This window comes from Grampus griseus, assembly GCF_964374135.1.
Source record: "Grampus griseus genome assembly, chromosome: 14".
In the NCBI taxonomy this organism is placed as follows: Eukaryota; Metazoa; Chordata; class Mammalia; order Artiodactyla; family Delphinidae; genus Grampus; species Grampus griseus.
The window spans coordinates 39169910-39195385 of NC_139008.1; the positions used below are offsets into that span (position 1 = coordinate 39169910).

The 25476-nt window shown below is 47.6% G+C and overlaps 1 protein-coding gene across 2 annotated transcripts in view; it reads left to right on the top strand.

Moving 5' to 3' along the window:
- LUC7L (LUC7 like) overlaps positions 1-20220 on the top strand; it is a 35263-nt gene extending 15043 nt beyond the window's left edge. For both annotated transcript variants that reach the window (XM_082670093.1, XM_082670094.1), the window contains exons 4-10: positions 2875-2985; positions 3903-4046; positions 8031-8207; positions 10526-10614; positions 13543-13572; positions 13970-14137; positions 14855-20220. In XM_082670093.1, the coding sequence (XP_082526219.1) occupies positions 2875-2985; positions 3903-4046; positions 8031-8207; positions 10526-10614; positions 13543-13572; positions 13970-14137; positions 14855-14996 (861 nt within the window). In that variant the 3' untranslated portion in view covers positions 14997-20220. The remainder of the gene's footprint in view (positions 1-2874; positions 2986-3902; positions 4047-8030; positions 8208-10525; positions 10615-13542; positions 13573-13969; positions 14138-14854) is intronic.
- Positions 20221-25476: the final 5256 nt, after the last annotated feature.

A 25476-nucleotide genomic window follows, 5' to 3' on the forward strand; every position in this document is an offset into this window, starting at 1 on the left:
CACACAGAACATTAAGGTTACAGGACAGCCCATTTCTTCAGTGTTCACATGTGGAAAATGTAAAGATTTGCTTCTCTCTAATTCAGTGAAAATATGGTTCACTTTTCCCCCACATTGTCTTGCTTTGTGATGTTTTATTTGACAGGTTTCCAGAGCAACACACCATATCAACTAATGGGACCGGTTCTGCTTACACCTGGTCTCTGTAGGTGTGCAGTGTGACAGTCACGCTTTCCCAGTCAGGTCCTGGGTGAGAGTCCTTGTGTGACCCTGGGCAAGTTATTTTGCCCTTTTCTATTTTCTATAAACTGGGCTGGTGAAAACTGCCTCAGAACTGTGAGGACTAAGTGTAGGTACTTTGGAGTCAAACCACAGGGGGCTTTGCATCCTGATGCCATCACTCAGGAGTTTGGAGACTGTGCCTCCATTTCTTCATCTGAAAATTGGGTACCTTGAGAGCCCCTGCGTGGCTTTATTGAGGCACACGTTTGCTGTGACTGTTCTGCTGACAGCATGGGCTCCTCAGGCTCACTGATGCTGCTAGGCAGGCAGGGTCAGGGAGAGCACCTCATGGTCCTGTGTGTGGACGGACAGCCTCCAGCGGCAGTGAGACCTGTGTGCCCCCTGTGCCAGTGGTGTGCCCAGGCCCCCTGAGTAGTTCATGGTTCATCACACCACCCCTGAATTACAAAGGTGGATAACTTCCTAGTAAGTGGTACCTTGTGATTAGGACTTAATTTTTAGATTTGAGTACCTTTTTTTTTTTTTAATCATTTAAACCTGCTTTTTTTTTGGCTGCCTTGGGTCTTCATTGCTGCGTGCAGGCTTTCTCTAGTTGCGGCGTGAGGGGGCTACTTTTCGTTGCGGTGCATGGGCTTCTCATGTGGTGGCTTCTCTTGTTGCAGATCACGGGCTCTAGGGGCGCAGGCTTCAGTAGTTGCGGCTCGCAGGCTCTAGAGTGCAGGCTCAGTAGTTGTGCATGGGCTTAGTTGCTGCGTGGCATGTGGGATCTTCCCAGGCCAGGGCTTAGACCTGTGTCCCCTGCATTGGCAGGCGGATTCTTAACCACTGTACCACCAGGGAAACGCTAAACCTGCTTTTTGATTTAGGAACCAATCTGGAATTGAGAAGCACATTGAAGAGAGGGAGGGGCAGTAGGACAGAGCCATCTTTTAAAGAACATGGCAGTTAAGAGACGTCTCTGCAGTATGTCTAGTCTGTGTTGTGAAGTTTACCATTTAATTTTTAGCTTATCAGATGTCTGAGTCAGTTTATATTTTGCTTAGATGCAGCTGGTTGCCTTGATTGGTAAAGGCACTGGCAGAACTGTCAATGTGTATTCCCCACTCAACCCCTGTTGAGCAGATCCCTGGCTGTGTCAGGTGTGAGATCCCTCTTTTTGGGTAGACAATAGAGGAACTCTGCATCAGAGTCTCAGCACGTGTGCATGCATGACCCTTGCACCTCTCAGGCTGGTCTGTTAGGAGCTGTTGTTCCAGGTGAGCACAGATGGTACATGACCCGAGTCAGCTCACTGGCGCTCTGATCCTGGCAAGTCCCCACCTTGTCAGCAGAGCTGGTCAATTTGACATACTTCCAGGAAATGCAGTGCATGCATGCAAACAAATGCCAGTCATTGGCTTTCCTGCTCGTTTGATTTGAACATAGTGAAATGTTTATTGAGAATATTTGGGGACCAATGACAGGAAAGAGGTCCTGAGTTCCAAGTGTGTAGAGTGAAATCTGGGAGTTGGCCTTGTGGGCAGTGGGGCTTGGCACCATCACGAGCCTCTTCCCTGTCTTGACCTACTCCCAAGTATGCATTCATTTGAAAAGAGGGGACTGTAATCCTCTCCAGTGTCCCTACTGTCCATTCCAGTGTCACACCAATCCTTGAGGAGTGCTCTCTCCTGACCATATTTGGAGGAAGAGACATAGATTATCACTCCTTGGTCCGTTGGCCTAACTTTCACCTGCCTTATTATCATTTCCAGCCAGAACTTTCCTTTCTCTATTTTTCAGCGGTGGATCATTCACCCTGTCTAACCTGGTCATCCACTGCTAACCTCACTTGCTGTCTATGTAACATGATGCTGACTTCAGCAACTTGGGAGGTGCTACTTATCACTGGTCCTAGCCTGACAGTTGGGAAAGTGACGTCCTGTTTGTATGTTTATCTGAAGTTATGTTGGGGCCTTTGACTAATTACAGCAAATTAAGTGCTTAGCATATGTGACTGCTTATTAATTGGTATTTTATTGATTCCCACCAACTCTTTTCAGAGTGTCTTTTCCTTTACCTTTTTGGGTAAGTAGTAACCAGTTTTCCCGCTACTTTAGACGGTGGGCAATAACTAAACGTGTTCACAGCTCTCAGTAACATTTGTTCTATTGTTTTGTTTTGAGGTGGAAGGGGGAACTCTACCCTCAGAACATGAGGGAATAATATTTACGTGGCTCACAAAGACCAGTGAGTACATCATCTGCATCTCCCACGACTCACCAGGAGAGGGCCTCTGACATTAGCTCAGTCCAGCCTTTTCTGACCCTCAGAGACCACTGTTAGTTATGGCCAGGTGTTTTAATTTTCCTCAGAAATTTCTTGGAAACATTGTTGAGGGATGGGGGTTCTTTTACAAATTTTGGAAATAAATAAATCAGATGAGAAGACATGCTTTTGAGTGGTCATTTGGTTTAACAGAGCCCCTTAATTGAATGTGATTGTGGACATTTTAGCTGTAGTGTAGCTTCAGATCTTCCCACTGAACCTACAGGCTTTAAGAACCAACCCAGGACTGTTATTTCCTATCGAACACGTGAGTTCTGAGGTCGTAGGCATGTCACTGACTGTAGCTCTCTGCCTCTCCTGAGCTAGGCGATGGATCACTTGGAGTCCTTTATTGCTGAGTGTGATCGGAGAACTGAGCTTGCCAAGAAGCGGCTGGCAGAGACGCAAGAGGAGATCAGTGCAGAAGTTTCCGCAAAGGTATGCTGGGGAGGCCTTCGCCTCACATTGTTGTCCTAAGAACTGGTCTGCCACCGGGCTAGCAGTCACGGTCACTGCTGAGGGTGCATCTTTGGGATGGATGGTACCCACTGCCTTGGCTGTTCCCAGTGAGGAGGGAAGGCCGTCGCTGAGCTCTTAGCCCCTCCCCACACTGTGCGTGTGGGTTTTTTTGTTTGTTTTGTTTTGTTTTTTGTGTGTGCGCGCGCGTGTGCGTATGTTTTAAAGTTTCTTTTTTTATTTTTTTTTTAACATCCCTACATAAAACAGGAAATGAGAAAAGTTAGCAGGGAAATGGTTAAACTGTGGTGCATCCATATCATGGAAGAAGAAAGTAGATCTGTGTGGAATTGGCCTGTGTGTCATCTGGATGACCCTTGTCTCCTCTTCAGTGGAACTCTCTTCAGTGTCTTTTTTCCTTTCAGTTTTATAAAAGCATTTCTTAGGAAATAGACAGTTGCAAACTGGATCAACGGTGCCGTTTTATTTCTGAAAGCAAATCCCAATAATTAGGCATTTTGCTTACAGTATAAGTGTATGCATTTAGACCCATGCATTTTTTTACCCTTACCCAGAAGATTGAACTGTAATAGAAGGCATAAAAAGAGATGGTCTAGAAGCTGACCCACATGATGGTCCTTGCAGCCTGTTGGCAGTAACAGCGGTGCTACTGCTTTTATTGGAACGTGGTGCACAGGTCTAGTTATGATCAGTCTCAGTGGTGGCGTTAAGGATGTCGTAATTGTTAGAATTCACATGTCATCAGTGAGGGTTTCCAGCTGTTCTAATATTTTCAGTGGAACAGACCAGAAATGCAACAAGAGAAACACTCGTTTTCTTTGCATTAAAAAATCTGTTGTTTTTAGATGTCTCCTTACCTGATTGTTTCTCTCTCCTAGGCAGAAAAAGTACATGAGTTGAACGAAGAAATAGGGAAGCTTCTTGCTAAAGCTGAACAGCTAGGAGCTGAAGGAAATGTGGATGAATCCCAGAAGATTCTTATGGAAGTGGAGAAAGTCCGTGCAAAGAAAAAAGAAGCTGAGGTTGGTGACAAAAATGTCTTAGAGAGGGAGGAAGTAGTAACTCCAGAGTTGACCTTTTGGGCTAAGATTAAGCCATGCCTTCTTTTTTTGTATACATATTGGGAAGAAGTTGGAAATAACGTGGTATATTGTCAGGATTATACGGTTTAGAGTCAGCACACACTGGGGTTTGTGTCTTCACTCTGCCCCTGTGACCCCGTGTGGCCTCAGACTAGGCACTTGCCAGCTCTGCGCATTATTCCCACGTGTAGAGTGCGTCCTGAGTATAACAGTCAGCGGAGGAGTGTTAGTGAGCACCTGCCGTCTGTCCATCTGGCTCCCAGGGAGGGGGCAGCATGGTGGGTGTTCACCTGGTGTAATTGGGCCAGACTTGCATTGCAGATGCTATGTACAGTGAGGCCTGGTGCTTAGTGACACTGTGTCCTCAGTAGAGAGACCCGTGCAGGTTGCGGGTGGTACCCAGGTGGTGTCCGCTAGGCTGCCAGGCCAGGACACACTGCTGTGTGGTGGAGAAGCTGAGTCAGGGACTCAATGTCTGTATCCGTGACAAGCGTTTTCCTCCTAGATGATTTCCTCTGTTGCATACTCCCTGGTTCTCAAATCTCACTGCTGGAATCAGAGATGGCTTGGGTAGGCTTCGAGAACGGTGGGAATGGTAGTCAGAGGAAGACGGGGCGGGTGTGTTCCTTTAGTAAGTGCTTGTCAAACTCCAGCTATGGGCCAGGCACTTCTCTAGTTGTGAGCAAGCCGGAAGACTCCCTCTCCTGTTGGAGATGATACTGCTGTGGAGAGGGGGGCCAGGCAGAAAGGAATGTGAGCAACGGATAAGATTAATTCTGATGAAGATGGGTGCACTTGGGGGGTGCAGGGCGTGTCCAGGTAGGACAGAGGGACCCTGGAAGGCCCTTAGCTGAGACCAGATGAGAAGGTTCTCAGAATGGTGGGTAGAGGTGAGATGGTGGGGTGGGCGGTGCCCCAGTGCAGGGCTGATTTTGGTTGTTGCTGCACCCCCGGCTTGTCATGGTGCCTGATACATAGTAGCAGCTCAGCGATGACACGACGATTCTCAGCTGAATACACGAATACTGCTGACTGCCTGTGGGTGTTCGAGCGAGGCCCACTCAGGCAATGACGTGTGCATGAAGAGTCGCAAGTCCTGCGTAGAAATCCTACATGGCTGTATACTAAACCCCTGTGTACTTAAATGGGAAATTTATGTTTACATGTAAAAAAAAAAAGTCAGGCTCCCTCGGTTGCTGACAGCTCCAGCAGAAAGGCCAGAGGGTCAGGAAGGAAGCTCTGCGGCCTCTTAGCGAGTCCTGAGACCAAGCCTTCCTGCTTTGAAGAGCAGAGCAGACACCAGAAACCCGTGAGATGGCTCCGAGATTTATGCATAGGCTGAATGATTGTAGATGTGGGGTTCACCACTTGGATGTCTGCAGACAGCCAAGAGGGCAGCAGGATAGGGGACCCATGGCAACTTGTGCCCAGGACTCCAAGCATCCTTGCTAGAAGGCAGGTGCAAGGATGCTCACAGCAGAACTGGTAAAATGAGCAACCGTCAGTAACCTGGAAAACCACCCATGGACAAACAGCCATGTGCCCCTGAAATGGAGTCCTGCAGCAGTGAACGAACTGAACACATCTGCCTGCAACATCCTGGAGAGAGCTCTCCAGCAACACAGGTGGGAGAAAGACCTGTAGTGCTGACGCAGGACTTCTAAATGCCCCAGGTGCACACATGGTTTATGGGTCCACATGTGCAATGAAGTACAGAGACAGCACTGAAGATTATGCTGAACGCACACGAATGCCTCTGGGGAGGGAGAGAACAGACACTAGAGAGGGAAACATCAGGAACTGAATTTCCATCATAATGTTCTATATCTTTCATTAAAAGAAAAACAAAAACCTTAAGCAGAAGTGCTGAATATGGTGGGTACACTATTTGTGATATTATTCTGCCCCTCTCTGTAGTTGTAAAACTTTGAATGCCTTCCTCTAATCTCTTTCAAAATCAGTTGTAATTATTCTGAGTGAAAAAAGTCAATCCCAAAGGGCTATGTGGATCTGTTATATAACATTCTTAAAATGACCAAACCATAAGAATGGAGAGCAGATTGGTGGTCACCAGGAGTCAGAGAAGTGGGTGTGGCTGTGAAGGGGCAGCAGGCAGGACCTGTGTGGTGATGGATGTTCTGAACCTTGACTGTATCACTGTGTTCTTTCTGTGATGTTGTGCTATAGTTTTTAAAGATAGAACCATTGGGGGAAACTGGGTAAAGAGTACGCAGCACCTCTCTGTATCATTTCTTAGGATGACGAGACAGCCTTGCCTCCTGCTAAGGGGAGGAAGAGCACCCTACCCCATCCTGTTCTGTCCTGTTCTGAGGAAGGCCTATGGGGGGCACTCAGGTGATGAGGATGGGGACAGTGGCCGGAGTAAGGACAGTGGGGGTCCTGGGCACTAGAGTGCCTTTCTGTACCTTTGCCGGTTTAGTGAGTGATGTGATGTCTTATTTTGATTTGCATTTCCTAGGGAACATTTTGAATGTGTGAATTAATGGAAGATTACTACATTCAGTCTTCCCTTTAAGGGCAAATGATTATTGAAATGCATTTCTTAAACCTAGATTTTGAAGGAATGTTTTAACTTGAGCACAAGCGGCAGTAACCATGTTCTGGTTCATTTTCTTTTGTGTTTCGTGTATTTTGCTTTGAAGCCGAGTGACTTTTTTTTTTTTTTTAATTAATTTTTGGCTGCATTGGGTCTCTGTTGCTGCACGCAGGCTTTCTCTAGTTGCAGTGAGTGGGGGCTGCTCTTCATTGCAGTGCGTGGGCCTCTCATTGCAGTGGCTTCTCTTGTAGTGGAGCACGGGCTCTAGGCGTGCGGGCTTCAGTAGTTGTGGCGCACAGGCTTAGTTGATCTGCGGCATGTGGGATCTTCCCAGACCAGGGCTCGAGCCCATGTCCCCTGCATTGGCAGGCGGATTCTTAACCACTGCACCACCAGGGAAGTCCCTAGTGACTTCTTAGGATTAGACTCAGACTGCACTGGCTGCAGGAGGGAGTGTGCTTTGTTCCATTTGGCACACTTCCTCCTTTGAAGAGAGTGTCTAAAGTATTTGTCCTTCCAAATTTTAGCTTTTGGAGCTGTGTTGGGATACAGTTTCCTGAACATTGGGACAATCTCCGTAGATACTCCTGTGTTTTTTGCTTGTCTCTTTGGTTTAGGTTTTTTGTTTGTTTTTTAAGACCCCTGTTGAAGATTCTCTCCTCTTGTTTCTTTGGTCTTTGCAGAGCTCTCCACCATAGCAGGGACTCACCTTCCCTGCTAGCCTTTTAGCACACACAGCATCCTGTGTGTCTGAGTGTTCTGAATACCCCTTGTTGCTTTGAAATCATGACTGGTAGTTCATTTCTTAAACAATTAAAATTGGGCTGGTTACAAGAATCTGAAGCTTTGTAAACGATTCAGTTTTTATGTATTTGAAAGTCATCTCGGACTTCCCTGGTGGTGCAGTTGTTAAGAATCCACCTGCCAGTGCAGGGGACACGGGTTTGAGCCCTGGTCTGGGAAGATCCCACATGCTGTGGAGCAACTAAGCCCATGCGCCACAACTACTGAGCCTGCATGCCACAACTACTGAAGCCCGCATACCTAGAGCCCGTGCTCCGCAACAAGAGAAGCCACCGCAACGAAGAGTAGCCCTCGCTCGTCACAACTAGAGAAAGCCCGCGCAGCAACGAAGACCCAACACAGCCAAAAATAAATAAAACGTTAAAAAAAAAAAGTCATCTCTAGGGAATTCCCTGGTGGTCTAGTACTTAGTACTTGGCACTTTCACTGCCAGGACCCCTGGGTTCAATCCCACATGCCACGTAGCCAAAAAAAAAGTCATCTCTGTAGTCCCTTCACATACTTCCATTTTAGGGGCTGAGTAGACAGTGACATTTGACTCTCACTCTCTTCCCATTCTCCAGGAAGAATACAGGAATTCCATGCCTGCATCCAGTTTTCAGCAGCAGAAGCTGCGTGTTTGTGAAGTCTGTTCAGCCTACCTTGGTCTCCATGACAATGACCGTCGTCTTGCAGACCACTTCGGGGGCAAGTTACACTTGGGGTTCATTCAGATCCGTGAGAAGCTCGATCAGTTAAGGGTATGTTAATGTGTTGCGTTTCTGAAGAAACCCGAGAAGTTTTCTGATTGTCTTCACATCTCTTTGCTTTTAGAAAACCTTGTGTTCTTTTTTGTTTTGGTTTTTTTTGGGGGGGGGGGTTGGTGGAGGTACTGAAAACCTTCTGTTCTGATTCTAAGATCATGCCTTGGTTTTATACTTGAGTTTTACAGTGAACTACTCAGATTTCATCCATATGTTCCCACAAGAGATCTAAGATCTCAGAATCCAGCAGAGCCTGGGATATTTATTTAGTCTGCTACCCCTTGTTTACAGAGGAAGATGGCAGAATTCAGTCCCACGGTACAGAGAGTTCTCGTACCCCTCTGAAAACACTTCTGTTGGTGATGGGAAAGAGCCAGTAGTCTGCAGTTTTTTTTCTTGGACAGAGGCGGACACATGGAGGGTGGTCTGGCTGGAAGGATGAGAAGGTGATGGGGCATTTTCTGATAGCCCTGCCCCACTGTTGGATGCCTGTGTCCCTTCCTCGGGGCTCCTCATTGTTCTGGGTTAAGCTCTACAACATTCGACATCTTGGGTACAGAATGCCAAGGAGGAAGATTAAATAAGTTTGTGATATTTTGAATTGTCTTCTTCAAATGGATGGTGCTTTCCCTAATTGTGTACTGGGACCCTATGATGGGATGCTGGGAAATGTGCAGGCCTTTTATCCAGACACCTGAAATCTATTGGAAGGACAGACACATGGCACCTGACTGTAGGACACCACAGTAGTCAAGGCCTTGGGCCTTGTGTGCCCCCAGGAAGGAGCAGCGGGTGGCAGAGCCCTGCATCCAAGGACGGTCCCCCATAAGTGATGTGTGACTCGGCCCTGGGAGAGGGAGCTGGGTGGCAGTCTCAGCACTGTTCTTGAAACATTTGCTCCTGTGCTCCCAGTAGAATTTTGAAAAATGATATTCTTTGTCACACATTTTTAAGTTGGAATTTTTTTCTTATAAATTTATGGGTATAAAACACATAAAAATATTTTATATGTAGTCAGTAGAATGTAAATAACAATTTGGTGTCAACTACCATCCCCATTAAAAATCTGCTCCTTAGGGAATTTCCTTTAAATTGTCTTCCCATTCCATAACGCCCCAGAATTTTGTCCTAATGTTTCTTATATCTGAAGCCTTTTGTTTTTTTCTTAAGATGTACCTTTGCTTCAGAATACATTGAAACCTTTAGAATTTAAGTATTCACTTGATCTAGAAGTCATGTATTGTCATTGCAGTTATGAGCAGTATATAGTTGATAGAACAATCCAACTAAGTTACAGATTTTGATAAATAGCTGTTAAACTATCAACAGAAAATGTATTTGGAAGTGCACCTCTTAACGATAAGGAAGGTGGGAGTTGTGTGCCCTAATCAGAGATGGGTTCACTCCCAGTGGTACTGGAGGTGTGCACCTGCCCTGGGCTGTGCACCCCCTGGGCCATGCTCCAAGGTGGATGCAGGGTGAGAAGAGTGAGGACTTTCCTCAGGTGGGGGAACCTAGTGTTTTAGGGAGTGGGGAGGGTTTGGGAAGGAGGTGATGCCAGCCCACAGGCCGGTTCTCGGCCTCTCCTTGTCCTGGCCACGCCTTCTCTTCCTGGGGCCTGGCTCCCATCCGAACTGAGATTTAAGGTCACCCTTTATGCCCTCTCGGGCCTTTGTCTCCTGGCTCTAAGTTCCTCCCCCTCAGGGCCTTCCCTTCAGCAGCGTGAGGAGGGGCATTGAAAGGCTCCGAGTTGATTTTGGGGTGCTCTGAGCTAGCCAGTGGATAGTGCTCTGGCAGGGGGGTTGCTAGGCCACCTCCTGCCTGTCTGCCTTCCTTGTCCACTGTGCTCACCATGACCCAGCCTGATGGGACGTGTGGAGCTTGCTGTTCCCAGGAAGCCCCGCCAGCACCCCGGGGCAGGCTGCAACTTGGCAGGGCAGATTGGCTCCCGCAGCAAGATGGATTCGGTCAGATACATGTTTTCTCTTTTACATGAAGTTTGTGGAGTCTCCTTGGAGTAAAAAAATTAAATTTATGGATTGATTTGAGCAATATGATAAAATTTCTGTGACTTAGATGTACAGCACTTAGGTATGTAGTTTGTCACTGAACTTGTAAAATGATAAAGGGTTTTTTTTTCCCATGTATTTTCCATTGTTTAAGAGGTTTTATGAAGAATGTGTTCCTGTTTCCTGAGTTTCTCTTAGGTTCTTAAATTGCCAGTATTGAGGTCACATAAAGGTGCTTTGTTCAATAATGTTCACTCTAGTGTGTGACTTGTTCCTCCCCCATCTTCCAATTTTTTGTTTATTTAGAAAACTGTGGCTGAAAAGCAGGAGAAGAGAAATCAGGATCGGCTGAGGAGAAGAGAGGAGAGGGAGCGGGAAGAACGACTGAGCAGGAGGTGAGCACGTGCGACCTGAGGACACCCCACTTCTTCCTGGCAGTACTGCGTATTTACTGCCCTTGACAGTTGAGGTCTGCCAGTTACCTGGGTGGCTCTTAAAAGAAAAATAAGCAAACACATAGCACGTTCGGTCAAGCGAGGTTCTGGCTGGTCCAGGAGGACCTGTGTGCACAGCTGTGTGGTGTGGACAGGACACCCAAGCCGCTCGAGCAGCTGTGGCCACCTGATGCTTACCTAGAAAGATGTGGACTCCCTGGCAGGAGTGGAGGGGGACCTGTCACAGCACCTCCTGTGGAGCAGCCCTTGACCAGCAGGACAGGCAGGAACTGGGACACCAGAGAGGAACATGCTCTCACGCTGCCATGCCTGCTGTGGGCAGGACCCACCAGGGACGGGCTCCGGTGTGGGCCCAGGCTCGTGGGTGGTAGGGTGGAAGCAGAGAGAACGTGAGCTAGCTGGGGTCCAGGCCAAGGAGGTGGCATTTCGAACCCTGTGAGGGCCAGGAGGGAATGATGTGTTCTGGGGGTGGAGCTGATAGGATTTGCTAGTGGACAGAGCGAGTTGTGCAAAGGGGGAGTGGAGCTGGCTCAGGGTTTCTGACCAGGAGTGGCCGCTTATGGCGGTGGGGAGACTGGGAATGGTGTGTTGGGATGAGGAGGAGGTGGGGAGGAGAATTTGGCTGTGGCTGTATTTGAGCCTAAGAGACATCCTTTCAGCCTAAGAGACATGCAGGTGGAGACAGTGGGTCTGGTCAGAGTTCAAGGAAGAGGCTGGAGCGCCGAGTAACCACGCTCTCATATTGGGCACAGAAACTGGGCTTTCCTGGAGGAATTCCTTAGTGAATAACTCAGGACAAATAATCCTTTATTGTATCTTTTGTGTTTCTTTTCATTATTTTAACTATCTAACAGATTCTGATTATAAATAGACTCAAAACAGTGTAAAAATATATTAAGTAAAAAGACACAGAGGTGACGACAGTCGCTGGACATGTTGTGTGCATGGGTATATGTGGGACCCTCCACATGTGAGACCTTCCCATAGCAGCTGTGCTCTTGAAGGCTACACAAAGTCCCTACTATGATGCTGTAATTAACTATATCCTTTTATTCTCCCACCTTCACCCCTTTTGTCCACCCCCATTTCCCTACCTCTGGCAACCACCAGTCTGTTCTCTGTATCTATGGGTTTGGGTTTTTTTCGATTTCACATATAACTGAGATCATACAGTATTTATCTTTTTCTGTCTAACTTATTTCACTTACCATAATGCTGTCAAGGTCCATCCATATTGTTACACATGGCAGGATTCCATCTTTTTTGTGGCTGAATAACATCCCACTGTATACGTACAACCACATCATCTTTATCCGTTCATCTATCAGTGGACACTTAGGTTGTTACCATGTTTAGGCTACTGTAAATAATGCTGCAGTGAACATGGGGGTGCAGCTATCTTTTCAAGACTGTGATTTCATTTCCTTTAGGTAAAAATACCCGGAATTGGAATTTCTGGATATTGTAGTTCCATTTTAATTTTTTGAGGAACCTCCTTTCTGTTTTCCATAGTGACTGCACCAATTTACATTCCCACCAACAGTGCACAAAGATTCCCGTTTCTCTGCATCCTCACAAACAAGTGTATTTCTTGTCTTTTTGATGACAGCCATTCTGACAGGTGTGAGGTGATATCTCATTATGGTTCTGATTTGCTTTTCCCTGCTGAATAGTGACGTTGAGCAATTTTTTATGTGCCTGTTGGCCATCTGTATGTCTTCTTTGACAAAATGTCTATTCAGGTCCTCTGCCCATGTTTTTACCTTTTTTTTTTTTCCCCTTCTGTTTAGAGTTCTTTTTGTGTTTTGGATATTAGCCTATTATCAGATACATGAGTTGCAGATATTTTCTCCTGTTCAGTAGGTTGCCTTTTCATTTGTTGATGGTTTCCTTCACGGCGCAGAAGCTTGTTAGTCTGATGTAGTCCCACTTGTTGACTTTTGCTTTTGTTGCCTTTGCTTTTTATGTTTTTTAAAGCCTTTGCTTTTTTTTTTTTTTTTTTTTTTTTGCGGTACGCGGGCCTCTCACTGTTGTGGCCTCTCCTGTTGCGGAGCACAGGCTCCGGACGCGCAGGCTCAGTGGCCACGGCTCACGGCCCAGCCGCTCCACGGCATGTGGGATCTTCCCGGACCGGGGCACGAACCCGCGTCCCCTGCATCGGCAGGCGGACTCTCAACCACTGTGCCACCAGGGAAGCCCAAAGCCTTTGCTTTTTAAAAAAATTTTTTGATTAAGTTTTTATGAAACTATTTTTGAACAAGTAATCTAGTGACCATCTTTGTATGAGTTTGAGGGTTTATAACATTCCTTAGAATTCCTGGGATAAAGGAATATAATATATAAATATTGGTAGCTGTTACAAAAATTGCTTTTCAAGAGGCTTTGTCACATCACCCTCCAGACATAATGTGTGAGCATCTTTTGTCACTTCCTCCTTGAGCACACGTTGGTGGTGATCTTGTAAATTTCTGCTTGGAATGAAATGAGACCTCATTGTAAAGTGCATTTCTTAGTTGTTGGTTGTATAATGTTTCCCAGGGAGCTCATGTGACACTCACTGGCAGTGAACCTGTGTTTGCAACTTGGGTGTCCTGCCCAGCCCTGCACCTGCCATGTGACTATCTGTGTAGCTGAGGTGGTGTCCACTGTGAAGAGTTTGCAGAGCCACTGGTTCAACTCAGTGCAGCATGGACCCCTGGGTGCTGGTCTCTGCGTTCTGCCTCCAAGCAGCTGGGGCTGGAGGCGGGCCTTATAGCAGGTCCTCTGGGAAGTCGGCCCTCCTTCACCACGTGAACTTGAGGCACCTCCCCTCAGCTGTAAGGGATGGAGCTGTTTTGGGAAAATTGTTCATCTTTTTTTCCATTTTAGGTCTGGATCAAGAACCAGAGATCGCAGGAGGTAGGTTTTCCATTTATGTGTTCTCAGTGAGATGTTCTTTTCTGTATGCACTTAATACTTAACCTTTATAGCTTCACAGTTATTATCTGGTGGTCAGGTCTGGCTCATGAAGGGCACAGGACGTGGGTGAGACTCCAGTCCCGTTTGTAGCTGGCATTGGCTGGGGCTTAGTGCAGCGTGGGAGTGGGGACCCACTGTCAATGAGAGGGACAGTCAGGGCGCTGCTGGGGCCTGCTGGGCAGGCGGGAGTTTCCTGGCCAATGTACAGGAAGCGTCAGCGGGAAGGGTCTGGCCGTAGTTACCAGAGAGTAGTTGGTGGGATTATTGTGAACCCAAGTTGTAAGTTTGTGGGAGGAGGGGAGATAACAGTAAAGCATCAGCAGAACATCTGCTGCAGGTCGCGCTCCCGGGACCGGCGTCGGAGGCGGTCAAGATCTACCTCCAGAGAGCGGCGGAAGTCGTCCCGGTCCCGGTCCCGAGACAGACACCGGCGCCACCGAAGCCGTTCCCGGAGCCACAGCCGGGGCCACCGCCGGGCATCCAGGGACCGGAGTTCGAAATACAAGTAACTACTCTGACTCCTTCAGTAGCTGCGTCCAGGAGTGAACCCTTCTTTGTGTGCCAGGGTCTGGGGGTCTGTCATCTGTGGGACAGAGTGTTAGGGCCTTGAGGAGTCCTGAATGGGGCCCAGGGCACTGAGAGCCCTAAGCCGAGGGCAGCAGATGGCTTCAGGGCTGGGACGGTTGAGAGACTGAGGAGGTGGTCGCACGGGGCATGGCCATGCTCGGGCTGCACACTCACTGTCACTTTGGTACACAGAGCCCCTGACTAGGCCCTGCTTACCTCTGTTGTGGTTTTTTAAAGGAAAAACAGCAACAACAAAAAACACCACTAATGATCATATTCAGAGACGACCACTGTTAGCTTTGGTATGATGAATTTTAAATATCTTTTTTTCCATTGTGTTTTTACATAATGGATCGTATTCCATGTGTGGACTCTTGTCGTATTTTCCTTTGCAGTGTTCACATTATAGTGAAAGCTTTTCCTGTTACTAGAAACCTTTGCAGATGTCACTTTCTAGTGGCTGCCCAGCCCTCCCTGGGCAGTGGGTTGGGCACAAGATGGCAGGCCTGGCACCGTCTGGTCTGCTAGGGCCCTTCCAGCCGTGGTGGGTCCTACCCTTACCTGGCCTGATGCTGAGGGTCCAAGGTGTCAGTGCCTGAGGAGCAGCCAGGAGGGAGGGCCAGCCCTTGCTGAGCCTCTGGTTCCTGTTTCCCAGGTTCTCCAGAGAGCGGGCCTCAAGGGAGGAGTCCTGGGAGCGCGGGCGGAGTGAGCGGGGGGCCACCGACTGGAGGCTCGAGAGCACCAATGGAAAGACTGCGTCACGGAGGTCGGAGGAAAAGGAGGCCGGCGAGATCTGAACCCACGCCCAGGCGCTGTAAATAGTCCGATACATGTTTGACACAGCCTAACGTTACCCTTTATATTTGCTGAATACAACTCATCTTTTGTAGTTTACCATTTCTATTGTTTTGGAGCTAGCTGTGAGTTTCTCGAGATGTACAGAGTTGCTCCTGTGTTCTGGGTTATGTCAAGTGGGAATAAATAGCCTGACAGACTGCTTCCTGACGGCCGCGGTGCAGTCTCTCCTGTCCCCAGTTGTGCTAGACTTCGCCGTGGCTTCCGCAGGTTGGGGGACACACCAGGGGTCATCTGACTTGAGCTTAGAAATGTGACTTACGTTGGACTCCCCTTTGACTTTTGGCATATGATTTGCTGTGCACCTCCAACACCCAGACTGGCTGGGGCCGGATGTGCCCGGCCGTCTGCTCTGTGGGCTCCACATGTCTTTCTGAAGTCTGAGCTGCCCTCTTACCGAGGACTGCCTGTCTGGTTTGTGGTAAGCAGCCTCAGCATGGCACTCGAGCTCAGATGAACTACAGTTCCCCCTCTCGGAGTTACTTAGGGCCAAGAAAGACCCGTGCATAGTATCTGCATGACAGCCACGAGGTCTTCAGAGGGGGGCGTGCTGACTTTGGGGTCAGGTGTGGTTTGACTCACCCTTGGGGGGCCTGGTGGTGTTACCCACTCTCCCTCAGCCCTTTTGCACGTATTGCTAAAGTGAGCCCTTCAGAAAAGTATAACTGGGAGCTCTTTTCTTGTTTTCACTTTTGTGGGGGTATTTTTGGAGGGAGCTTCTGGCTGGGCCAGAACATGCTGGAACATAACCCTGCTCACAGTGGGAGACCACTGGGAAGCCAGGGGTGAGTATCTGTCTGGTAGGTGGGTGGAGGTGTGCCCTCCCAGGTGGGAAGTGGATACAAGTTGGCAGAAAGCCTGTGTCGGGGGCGGGGCAGGGGGTGTAAAGGTCTCCTGGGAGGGGAGAGGCAAAGGGGGTGAGGGCTATGGTCATGGGTTCCCGACTCAACGGTGTAGCCTGGCCAGTGACGGCGGGGGCTGGACTGAGCGGGAAGCCAGGGGCAGGGCTGCACAGCTCCTCACACCTCCATTCGTCACCTCCGGAAGGGATGTTTTGGGGTTTTGTCCTGTTTCTATTGTCGTGCAGTACATATACATTTACCACTGTAACCATTTGTGAGTCTACAGTTGAGTGGCAATCACTGTGGTGGCCACTGTCCGTAGAGGGGTGGTTTTGAAGAGGCAGAGGGCAGATGGTGTCCCTGTACTTAGGAGGCCTGGGGTCCCAGCCAGAAAGCAAGGTCAAGACGCCCAGGAGGGCCTGGAGGGCGGCTTCTGCTCCCCTTACACCTGGACGCTCACCAGTCAGTCCAGGACGAGGCAGTGGGAGCCCTTGCTACCTGGCTCTTCCAGCCTCAGTGCTGGAGGCACCCGCCTGCCCCTGGCACATCACAGGGCCTGAGAGCCTGGTTTCCCTGACCCCTGAGCCTTGGGTTCTCCGTGTTGGCCCAACTCCTGGGCACAGGAGTGCAGCAGACCGGCCGTGGCCCTCTGCTCTGGATGGGCAGAGGAAGAGGTCAGACTGGTGGGGGCAGTGCACAACCCAGGACACCGAGACTGCTCTGAGGACGCCACAGCGCACCCTGGGTGGGTTCCAGCAGAGGGCCTGGTAGGTGGGTGGAGGACCCGGAGGGTGCTGAGAGGAGGGGACTGGGGCCGGAGGGGGCCACCTACCTGAGCCCCCTCACTCCTTGTTAAAATACTGATGTGGGGAATCACTTATTTAACAGGGAAGAGCAGGGATGGAGGTAGGGAGGTGATTGCAGTCCTAGCAGAGAGTTGGGTCGGCCCAGCCAATAGGTGCAGATGCTTCCGGTGCCCATGGTGATGGTGGGCCCTAGGCCCCTGGGGTCAACCCCAGGGCTCTGTGGTGCCCTCAGACCCTCCCTGTCACCAAATTCTCAGGGACTCACACACACACACACACACACACCATGCTTCTGGCCACTGGCAGGGGTGGGGTGTGGCATGGTGGTAGCACCTTGTGTAGGTTGTGGAGTCTCCTAAGTGCATGGAGGCCCCAGGCTGTTGGGGGGGCAGGGCTGTTTCGGCTGCTCTCCCCTCTCTTTCTAGGGATCTCTAGCCAGGCCCAGAGCTACAATCTAGGGAAGGGAGGGCTGGAGGATCTGTGCTGGCTCTGCTGCTGCGTGGGAGCCCATTGCATCCAAGGCAGCTCCCAGGCTCTCGCTGCATCATGTGGATACAGGGATATCCTCCCAGGATGTAGCTGGGTGCTCTTGGTTGGGGCTGTGGGGCCGTGTCCAGCCATGGTTTGTGTGATTTGGGGAGGGGGTGTGCACAAGCAGTGCCTCTGGTGGGCCCCCTGCCTGGGAATGGGATGGGGGCCACAGTGGGGCTTAGAACCCACACGTGGTCCTGCTCTGGGGAGACTGGGTCAGCTAAGTGGTTTTTGGACTTTATTGCATGTCATTGTCATCTGGAGGACTTGTTAAAACAGGTGGCTTCCCCCACCCCCACCCCCCGGAGACTTTCTCTTGGTCTAGGGAGGGGTCCAAGAATGTAGACTTTTTTTTATTATTTTGCAGGTAGATTTTTTTGATTGAGATAAACGCTCCTACCATGAAGTTCAACATTTTAACCACTTTAAAGTGTATGGTATAGTGGGTTTTGTATATTCACAATGTTGTGCTGTCTAGTTTATTACTGTGTAGCTGTAGAACATTTTTATCACCCCAAACCCTGTACCCATTAGCAGTTACTCCCCCTTCCCTCTGGCCCCAGCCCTGAACAACCACTAATCTACTTTCTGTCTCTGGAATCACACGATGTGACCTGTGACTAGCACCTCTTACTACTGAGCGTGGTGTTGGAGGGTTCATCCACCCTGTAGCCTGTATTGGTACCAAGAATGTAACAGTTTCCTTGGGCTGCTGGTGCTGCTAGTCCGGAACACACTGAGAGCTGGACTGGGGGCAGCAGGAGGGGTCCCCGACAGCTGGGCCACCAGCTGCAAACCCTCAGTGGCATATCTCTTGGGACATGAACTGAGCTGCTGTCCAACTCCTTAGAGCAGGGCTTCAAGCTCTTGCCACCAGGGCACATGTGGAAAATTACACTTGTTCTGTTTGGACCGGAGGAAAAGAGGGTTGAGTCCTGTCCACAGTTGCTGGCGCATTGTATTCCTTTATGTCCACTGCACAGGTCCTAAGCCCAGCCCTCAGACAACCCTTCCTCCTCCCACACCCCTGGGCACACTCCAGCACAGGAGGCTTTGGTGCCACGTGGCCCTGGGCGCGGGGTCACAGGCAACAAAGCTGATGGCTGCTTGAGGACCTACACGTCTGCCACCAAGTGCCAGTGATCCCTGGTCGGAGGCGACCCTCCACCCCCTGCGCCGGGGCACCTGGGAGTCCACTGGGAAAGCCCGAGGGGTTCCTGGGGGTCCCTGCGTGTCCTGAGCACCCACAGCTCTCTGGCGCTTTCCGGCCTCTTCTGCTCTTCCGTCTTTCCCTCACTGAGGCACCTGCTCCCCGCCCTCCGTGGCTGGCTCCCTTCCCCATGTCATCCCCACTGCCTGGCCTGCCTGATTTCCTTGCCCAGTGACCATCGGGCTGGGGGTCCCCTCCCAAGGAGGTTGTGCGAGGAGCAGTGTCCTCACTGTCCAGGAGAGAAGTCGCGAGCGGCCAGCCAAGGTGACTTCCCCCACCTGGATCCCGACCACCTTCATATTTTAATTTTTATTGAGATGTAATTGACAAATGTTATGTTTCAGGTGTAATGATTTGATATATGTATATATTGCGACATGATTTTTTTCTTGTGGTGAGAATTTTTAACCTCTACTCAGCAACTTCAAACATATAACACAGTATCATTGTATATATAGTATGATGCTTATAATTACATAATAATGTGATATATTATAATACAGTATTGTATTGTCCCGGGCCTCCTTCTGAAGCTGCTAGTGCCTCCTTTGGAGCCCCACCGAAGTTCAGCCTGCCTGGGAATCCAGGCCAGTCAGCCCCAGGCCAGGCCCAGGCTCTGTACAGAAGAAAGCACAAAACACTTTGTTTAGAGAATGAGGAGCAGGCCCTGCATGTGCACCCAGGTCCAGAGATAGGACATCTCCAGCTCCTGGGAGCCCCCAGCTTCCCCCACAATCCCTGTCAGAGGTCTCTGCTCTCTTTGAAAATCACTTACCACAAACAACACACATTTATTGTCCCACCGCTTCTTAGCATCAGGGTTCCCAGAGCTGCAGTCAAGGGCTGTCATCTGAGGCTGTACTGGGGAAGGGTCCTCCCCAGCTCACCTGGTCGTGGCAGCAGTCAGCGGCTTTCCAGCTTTGGCAGGAGGCCCTCCACAGGGTGGCTCAGGGCAGCGGGTGAGGGAGAGGGTCTCCTAGCCAGACAGGCAGCACCTCAGTCCTGGGAGTGCCTTCCCATTCCCGCCCCAAATCCTGTGGGTTAAAAACAAGACAAGTGGTCGGGGGGTGGGGGTGGGGGAGCGCGGGCGAGAGAGACATGGAGACAGCAAGTGCTGGAGAGGGTGTGGGGAACAGTTACCACAGAGCCCAGCAGAGGTCCACTCCTTGAGACACACTTGGGAGAGCTGAAAGAGACTCAGAAATCCTTGTACAAGCGTGTTTATGGTATTCACAGTAGCCAGAAGGTGGAAAGAACCCATATGTAACAGATACAGGGGCAAACAAAACCCAAAATGTCTGTTCCTACAATGAGATATTGCTCGGCCTAAAAGGGACTGGAATTCTGATGCATGTCTAACATGAATGAGCCTTGAAAACCTTATGCTGGGTAACAAGCTGGACACAAAAGACCATGTACTGTATCCATTTCCATGAAAAGTCCAGGATCAGTAAATTCACACAGACAGTAGGTGAGTGATTTTCAGGGGCTGAGGGGGGAGAGGCATGGAGGGTGACTGGTAATGGACACAGGGTTTTCTTTCAGAGGATGAGAAAGTTCTGGAACTAGATAGAGGTGATGATTGCACACCATTGTGAATGTACTAAGCACCACTGAATTGTACACTTTAAAATGGTTGAAATGGTAAATGTTATGTGTATTTCACCATATTAAAAATAAAAAGCTTGGGGGAGGGATGGATTGGGAGTTTGGGGTTAATAAATGCAAACTATTATATGTATGTATAACTGAGTCACTGCTGTACACCAGAAACTAACACAACGTTGTAAATCAACTATACTCCAATAAAATAAATTTCAAATAAACAAAAAGCAAAGCCACACTCAAAGGGAGGTGACAACACAGGGGGAGAACACCAAGAGGTGGGGTTACAGGCTCCACTCTAGAGTCTGTTTCCATCATTGTTATTAGTGACACTTGTTTTTACTCTATTTGTGCCTTTTGTCTGAAAGTCCTTTGTCGGATCTTTATCCTTTGGATTAGTTAAGTCATAGTCGGTGTAGTTAACAATGTTCTTGGTTTTGTTGACACTGTCTTTTGTGGGGGGCTTTCCATTTGTCATACCCATTCTCTTTCCATTTTTGCCCCTTTTTGGGGGGATTGTTTTATTTTAACAGTGTTTTTCACTCTGTTAGATTGGAAGTCATATGCTCTATTTCTATTCTTTCTATTCTTCCCCTAGAATTTTACAACATGCATACTTGATATGTTGTGGTTGGCTGAATGATAGCCTCCAAATATATACAGGTCTTAATCCCTGGGACCTGTGAATATTCCTTTATATGGCAAGGGGATTTTGAAGATGTGATTAAGTGAAAGATTATGAGATGGAGGTGATTCTGGATTATCCAGGTAGTCCTAATGCAATCACAAATGGGAGACGGAGATTTGGCCACCAAAGAAGGCCGGGTGCTCCTGGCTTTAAAGCTGGAGGAAGTGTCCAAGAACCAAGGAATGCAATTCTAGAAGCTGAAAAGATGAGAGGATTTTCCCCCAAAGCCTCTCGAGGGGCATGGCCTGCGGACATCTTGATTTCAGCATAGAGAAACTGATTTTGGTTGTCTGCTCTCTAGAACTGTAAGAGAATAAACTTGCGTTGTTTTAAGTCACTGAGTTTTTGTTATACCAGCAATAGGAAACTGAGTCTAAAGTTAATGAAGACATTGTTTGCATGACAGATGGTACAAGGACTTAAGAGGACTTGAGGGCTCTGAACCCCTTCTTGCTTAGTATGGGCAGGTGTTCCGCGTCTGTGTAGGGCTTTTTGGTGTTTTTTTTTTTCTTGACTCCATAGACATTATAACTTTACATACAATCAGTGTTTGTATTTATCAGTGTTTTTGTTATTCACTCTTCTTACAGCTCAGACTTCTCCTGAAATATATCCTTCAGTAGAGTCAGGACAGGGTGGGGCAAGTGAGGCACCCGAGGCATGACATTCAGGGAAGAGCTGGGAAGCTACGTCCCTGGTGGTCCAGCGGTTAAGACTCTGAGCTCCTAGTGCAGGGGCCATGGGATCTATCCTTGGTCAGGGAACTAGATCCTGTATGCCACAACTAAGAGCCTGCGTGCTGCAACGAAGACCCGGTGCAGCCAAATAAATATTAAAAATTTTAAAAAAGGAAGAACTCCTGCTTGGTGTTGTGCAGGGTCTTACGGTCTTGATAATTGATGACTTAATTTTTAAGTTCACTAATTCTATGACTGTGTTTTGTTAAGGTTATCCATTGCATTTTTTTTTTTTTTTTTTTTACGGTACGCGGGCCTCTCACTGTTGTGGCCTCTCCCGTTACGGAGCACAGGCTCCAGACGCGCAGGCTCAGCGGCCATGGCTCACGGGCCCAGCCGCTCCGATGCATGTGGGATCTTCCCGGACCGGGGCACGAACCCGTGTCCCCTGCATCGGCAGGCGGACTCTCAACCACTGTGCCACCAGGGAAGCCCCATTTTAATTTTTGATGGTTATATTTTTCATTTCTAAAAGTTCTTTTTCACATGTGCTGTGTGACTTATTATATTTTATGGTTCCCTGCAGATATTTGAAATCTTGTCTTTAAGTTTCTGAACAAGCAAAGTTGTAATTGAATCTGACACTTCGGCAGGTCCATTCTGCTGACTCATGTATCTGCTGGCTTTCACGCACGATGTCTTCTTTCCCCCTGTGCCTGGTGAGTTTGCTAGTCCTGGCCCTTTGTGGCCTATGGTGATTTCTTCAAGGGAGGATTTGTTTGCCAGGGGTCGATGAGGGAGTCCAGGATCATTTTACACAAAATTCACAGCCTGGAGATTTTGGTAAGGGGAGGACCCCTCTGGTGATATGAACTTGGTCTGCAAAGCCACAGGTATCAGCATGTGATTTCAATTTATCAGGGCATTGTTTTCCCTTTTCTGCTGAACATAAGGGTTTTTTTGTTTTTGCTTTTTTTTTTCTTTCTTTGCTCGTTTTTCCTAGTCCCTGTGTTTGGGGAAAGGATACCCAGTGGGGTATCCTTTTAGGGCCCCATGTTTATGGGGAGGAGTCACCTTTTGGGTACGTCACCTTATACTGGCCCTTTTAACCTATGAGCCTGTAAGGAAAAAAAATCCCAGCTCAAGTTTGCTAGTTTCAGCAAGTACATCAGAACGCAGGTGGTATAGGTGCTGTGACATTTCTGAATTCTCACATTTACTTGGTTTTTGGTCTGAAAATTCCTTATCATCTTGCTTGCCCTTTGTACTGTTGAGAAGATGAAAGGCATCTTATCCAGTATTTTAAATTGTCATAAATAAAGCTGTAGCCTCTTTTCTTGCCAGGTTGGAAATGGCAGCACTGAGCAGGCAAAGCCTTGGAGCATGACAGGGCCCAGAGGCCTGAAGGAAGGGTTGGGTATATTTCGAGGAGAGACTCCCCCCAAGAAAGACAGAAAAAAATGGGCAAAGGCGTCAGGTCCGCAGACCTGACAAAGAACAAACGCCACCCTGGGAAAGTGGGTGATTCTACAGAGAAGTCAAGATGGAGCAAGCAGCGTTCACCTTCACAAGTAATGAGCTAAATGAGGGCTGCGGGCTGGGGGGTGCAGGCTCTCGCCTCCTGCTCACGAAACTCAGGAGGGCAGTTTTGGAAATTTTATCAAAAAGCCATAGCAATGGGCATACCAGAAATTGCACTTCTATAAAAATCCCCCAAGGAAAATTATGTTTGTGCATAGAATTTTTGCTACAAATGCTCAGGGCAAGGTTTTCTGCAAATTAATTGTGAAAGGGCGAAACACATACACATAAATGAATAATCACTCATACCGCCACCACTTTCCTTTTCTGGGATTAGATCAGGTATTACTGACAGCTGTCTTCTCTGCCTCCCTAGTCCCACGCCCATGAACTGCTGCCATCACTTAGTGTGTGTTGTTTTCAGTTTTCTTGTGATTATGTCAATATGAACCTGGATTTATCCTCTACAGTGACCTGCTGTGTATTTTGTTCCATGAACGTCTTGGCATTGTTCACTGTCTGTGCCCAGAGGCTGACCTCCCTGTGTGCCTCTACCATAATTTTTTTTAAATTTACTTTATTGAAGTATAGTTGACTTACATGTTAATTTCTACTATACGACAAAGTGACTTAGTTATGTGTACATATACATTTTTTTCATATTCTTTTCCATTATGGTTTAACAGGATATTGAATGTAATTCCCTGTGCTATGCAGTAGGTCCTTATTGTTTATCCATCCTGTATATAATAGTTTGCATCTACTAACCCCAAACTCCCAGTCCATCCCTCCCCCATCCCTGCTTTCCCCTTTGGTAACTATAAGTTTGTTTTCTATGTCTGTGCATCTGTTTTTCTTTCACAGATAAGTTATTTGTGTCATATTTTCGAATCCACATATAAGTGATATTATATGGCATTTGTCTTTCTCTTTCTGATTTACTTCACTTAGTATAATCTCTAGGTCCATCCAGGTTGCTGCAAATGGCATTATTTCATTTTTTTTATAGTTGAGTAATATTCCATTATATATGTACCACATCATCTTTATCCATTCCTCTGTTGATGGACATTTAGGTTGTTTCTGTGTCTCGGCTGTTGTAAATAGTGCTGCTGTGAACATTGGGGTTCATTTATCTTTTTGAATTATAGTATTGTCCAGATATATGCCCAGGAGCGGGATTGCTGGTTCATATGGAAACTCTATTTTTAGTTTTTTTAGGAACCTCTAGACTGTTTTCCACAGTGGCTGCACCAATTTACATTCCCACCAACAGTGTAAGAGGGTTTCCTTTTCTCCGCATCCTCACCAGCATATGTTATTTATAGGCTTTTTTCTTTTTTTTTTCTCCATACCTCGCGGCTCTTGGGATGATCCCTGACCAGGGATTGAACCCGGGCCACAGCAGTGAAAACACTGAGTACTAACAACCTCACTGCCAGGGAATTCCTATGTTATTTTTAGACTTTTTTATAATGGCCATTCTAACTGGTGTGAGGTGATACCTCATTGTAGTTTTGATTTGCATTTCTCTAATTCGAGATTTTGAGTATCTTTTCATGTGCCTGTTGGCCATCTGGCCATCAAAAGAGAAATGTCTTTTTAGGTCTTTTGCCTATTTTTTGATTGGGTTGTTAGTTTTTTTTGTTGAGTTGTATGAGCTGTTTGTACATTTTGGAAATTAAGCTGTTGTTAGTCACATCATTTGCAAATATTTTTTCCTGGTCCGTAGGTTGTCTTTTCGTTTTGTTTATGGTTTCCTTTGCTGTACAAAAGCTTGTAAGTTTGATTAGGTTCCATTTGTTTATTTTTCCCTTTATTTCTATTGCCTTGGGAGACTGACCTAAGAAAACATTGGCATGATTTATGTCAGAGAATGTTTTGCCTTTGTTCTCTTCTAGTTTTATGGTGTCATCTACCATAATTTTTAAACTTTTCTCCTATTGATGAATGTGTTGGTTGTGCACCATATTTTTTTCTTATTTTCTTTTTATTTCTCTGCTCTGATAAACAGATCTGCAAAGAACGTCACTGTGCATACATCTTCATGTGTGTGCCTGTTTTCTGCAGGATAAATCTCAGAATCAGGACTGCAGGCCTAGAGAATTTGCACTTTTTGGATTTAAAGGATACAACCATCATTTGCAGATATTTTCTACCATTCCGTGGGTTGTCTTTTCATTTAGTTTATGGTTTTCTTTGCGAAAGCTTTTGAGTTTAATTAGGTCCCATTTGTTTATTTTTGTTTTAATTTCCATTACTCTGGGAGATGGATTGAAAAAGATATTGCTGCAATTTATGTCAGAGTGTTCTGCCTATGTTTTTCTCTAATAGTTTTATAGTATCTAGCCTTACGTTTAGGTCTTTAATCCATTTTGAGTTCATTTTTGCATATAGTGTTAGAGAGTGTTCTAACTTCATTCTTTGACGTGTAGCTGTCCAGTTTTCCCAGCACCATTTACTGAAGAGACTGTCTTTTCTCCATTGTATATTCTTGCCTCCTTTGTCATAGATTAGGTGCCCACAGGTAGGTGGGTTTATC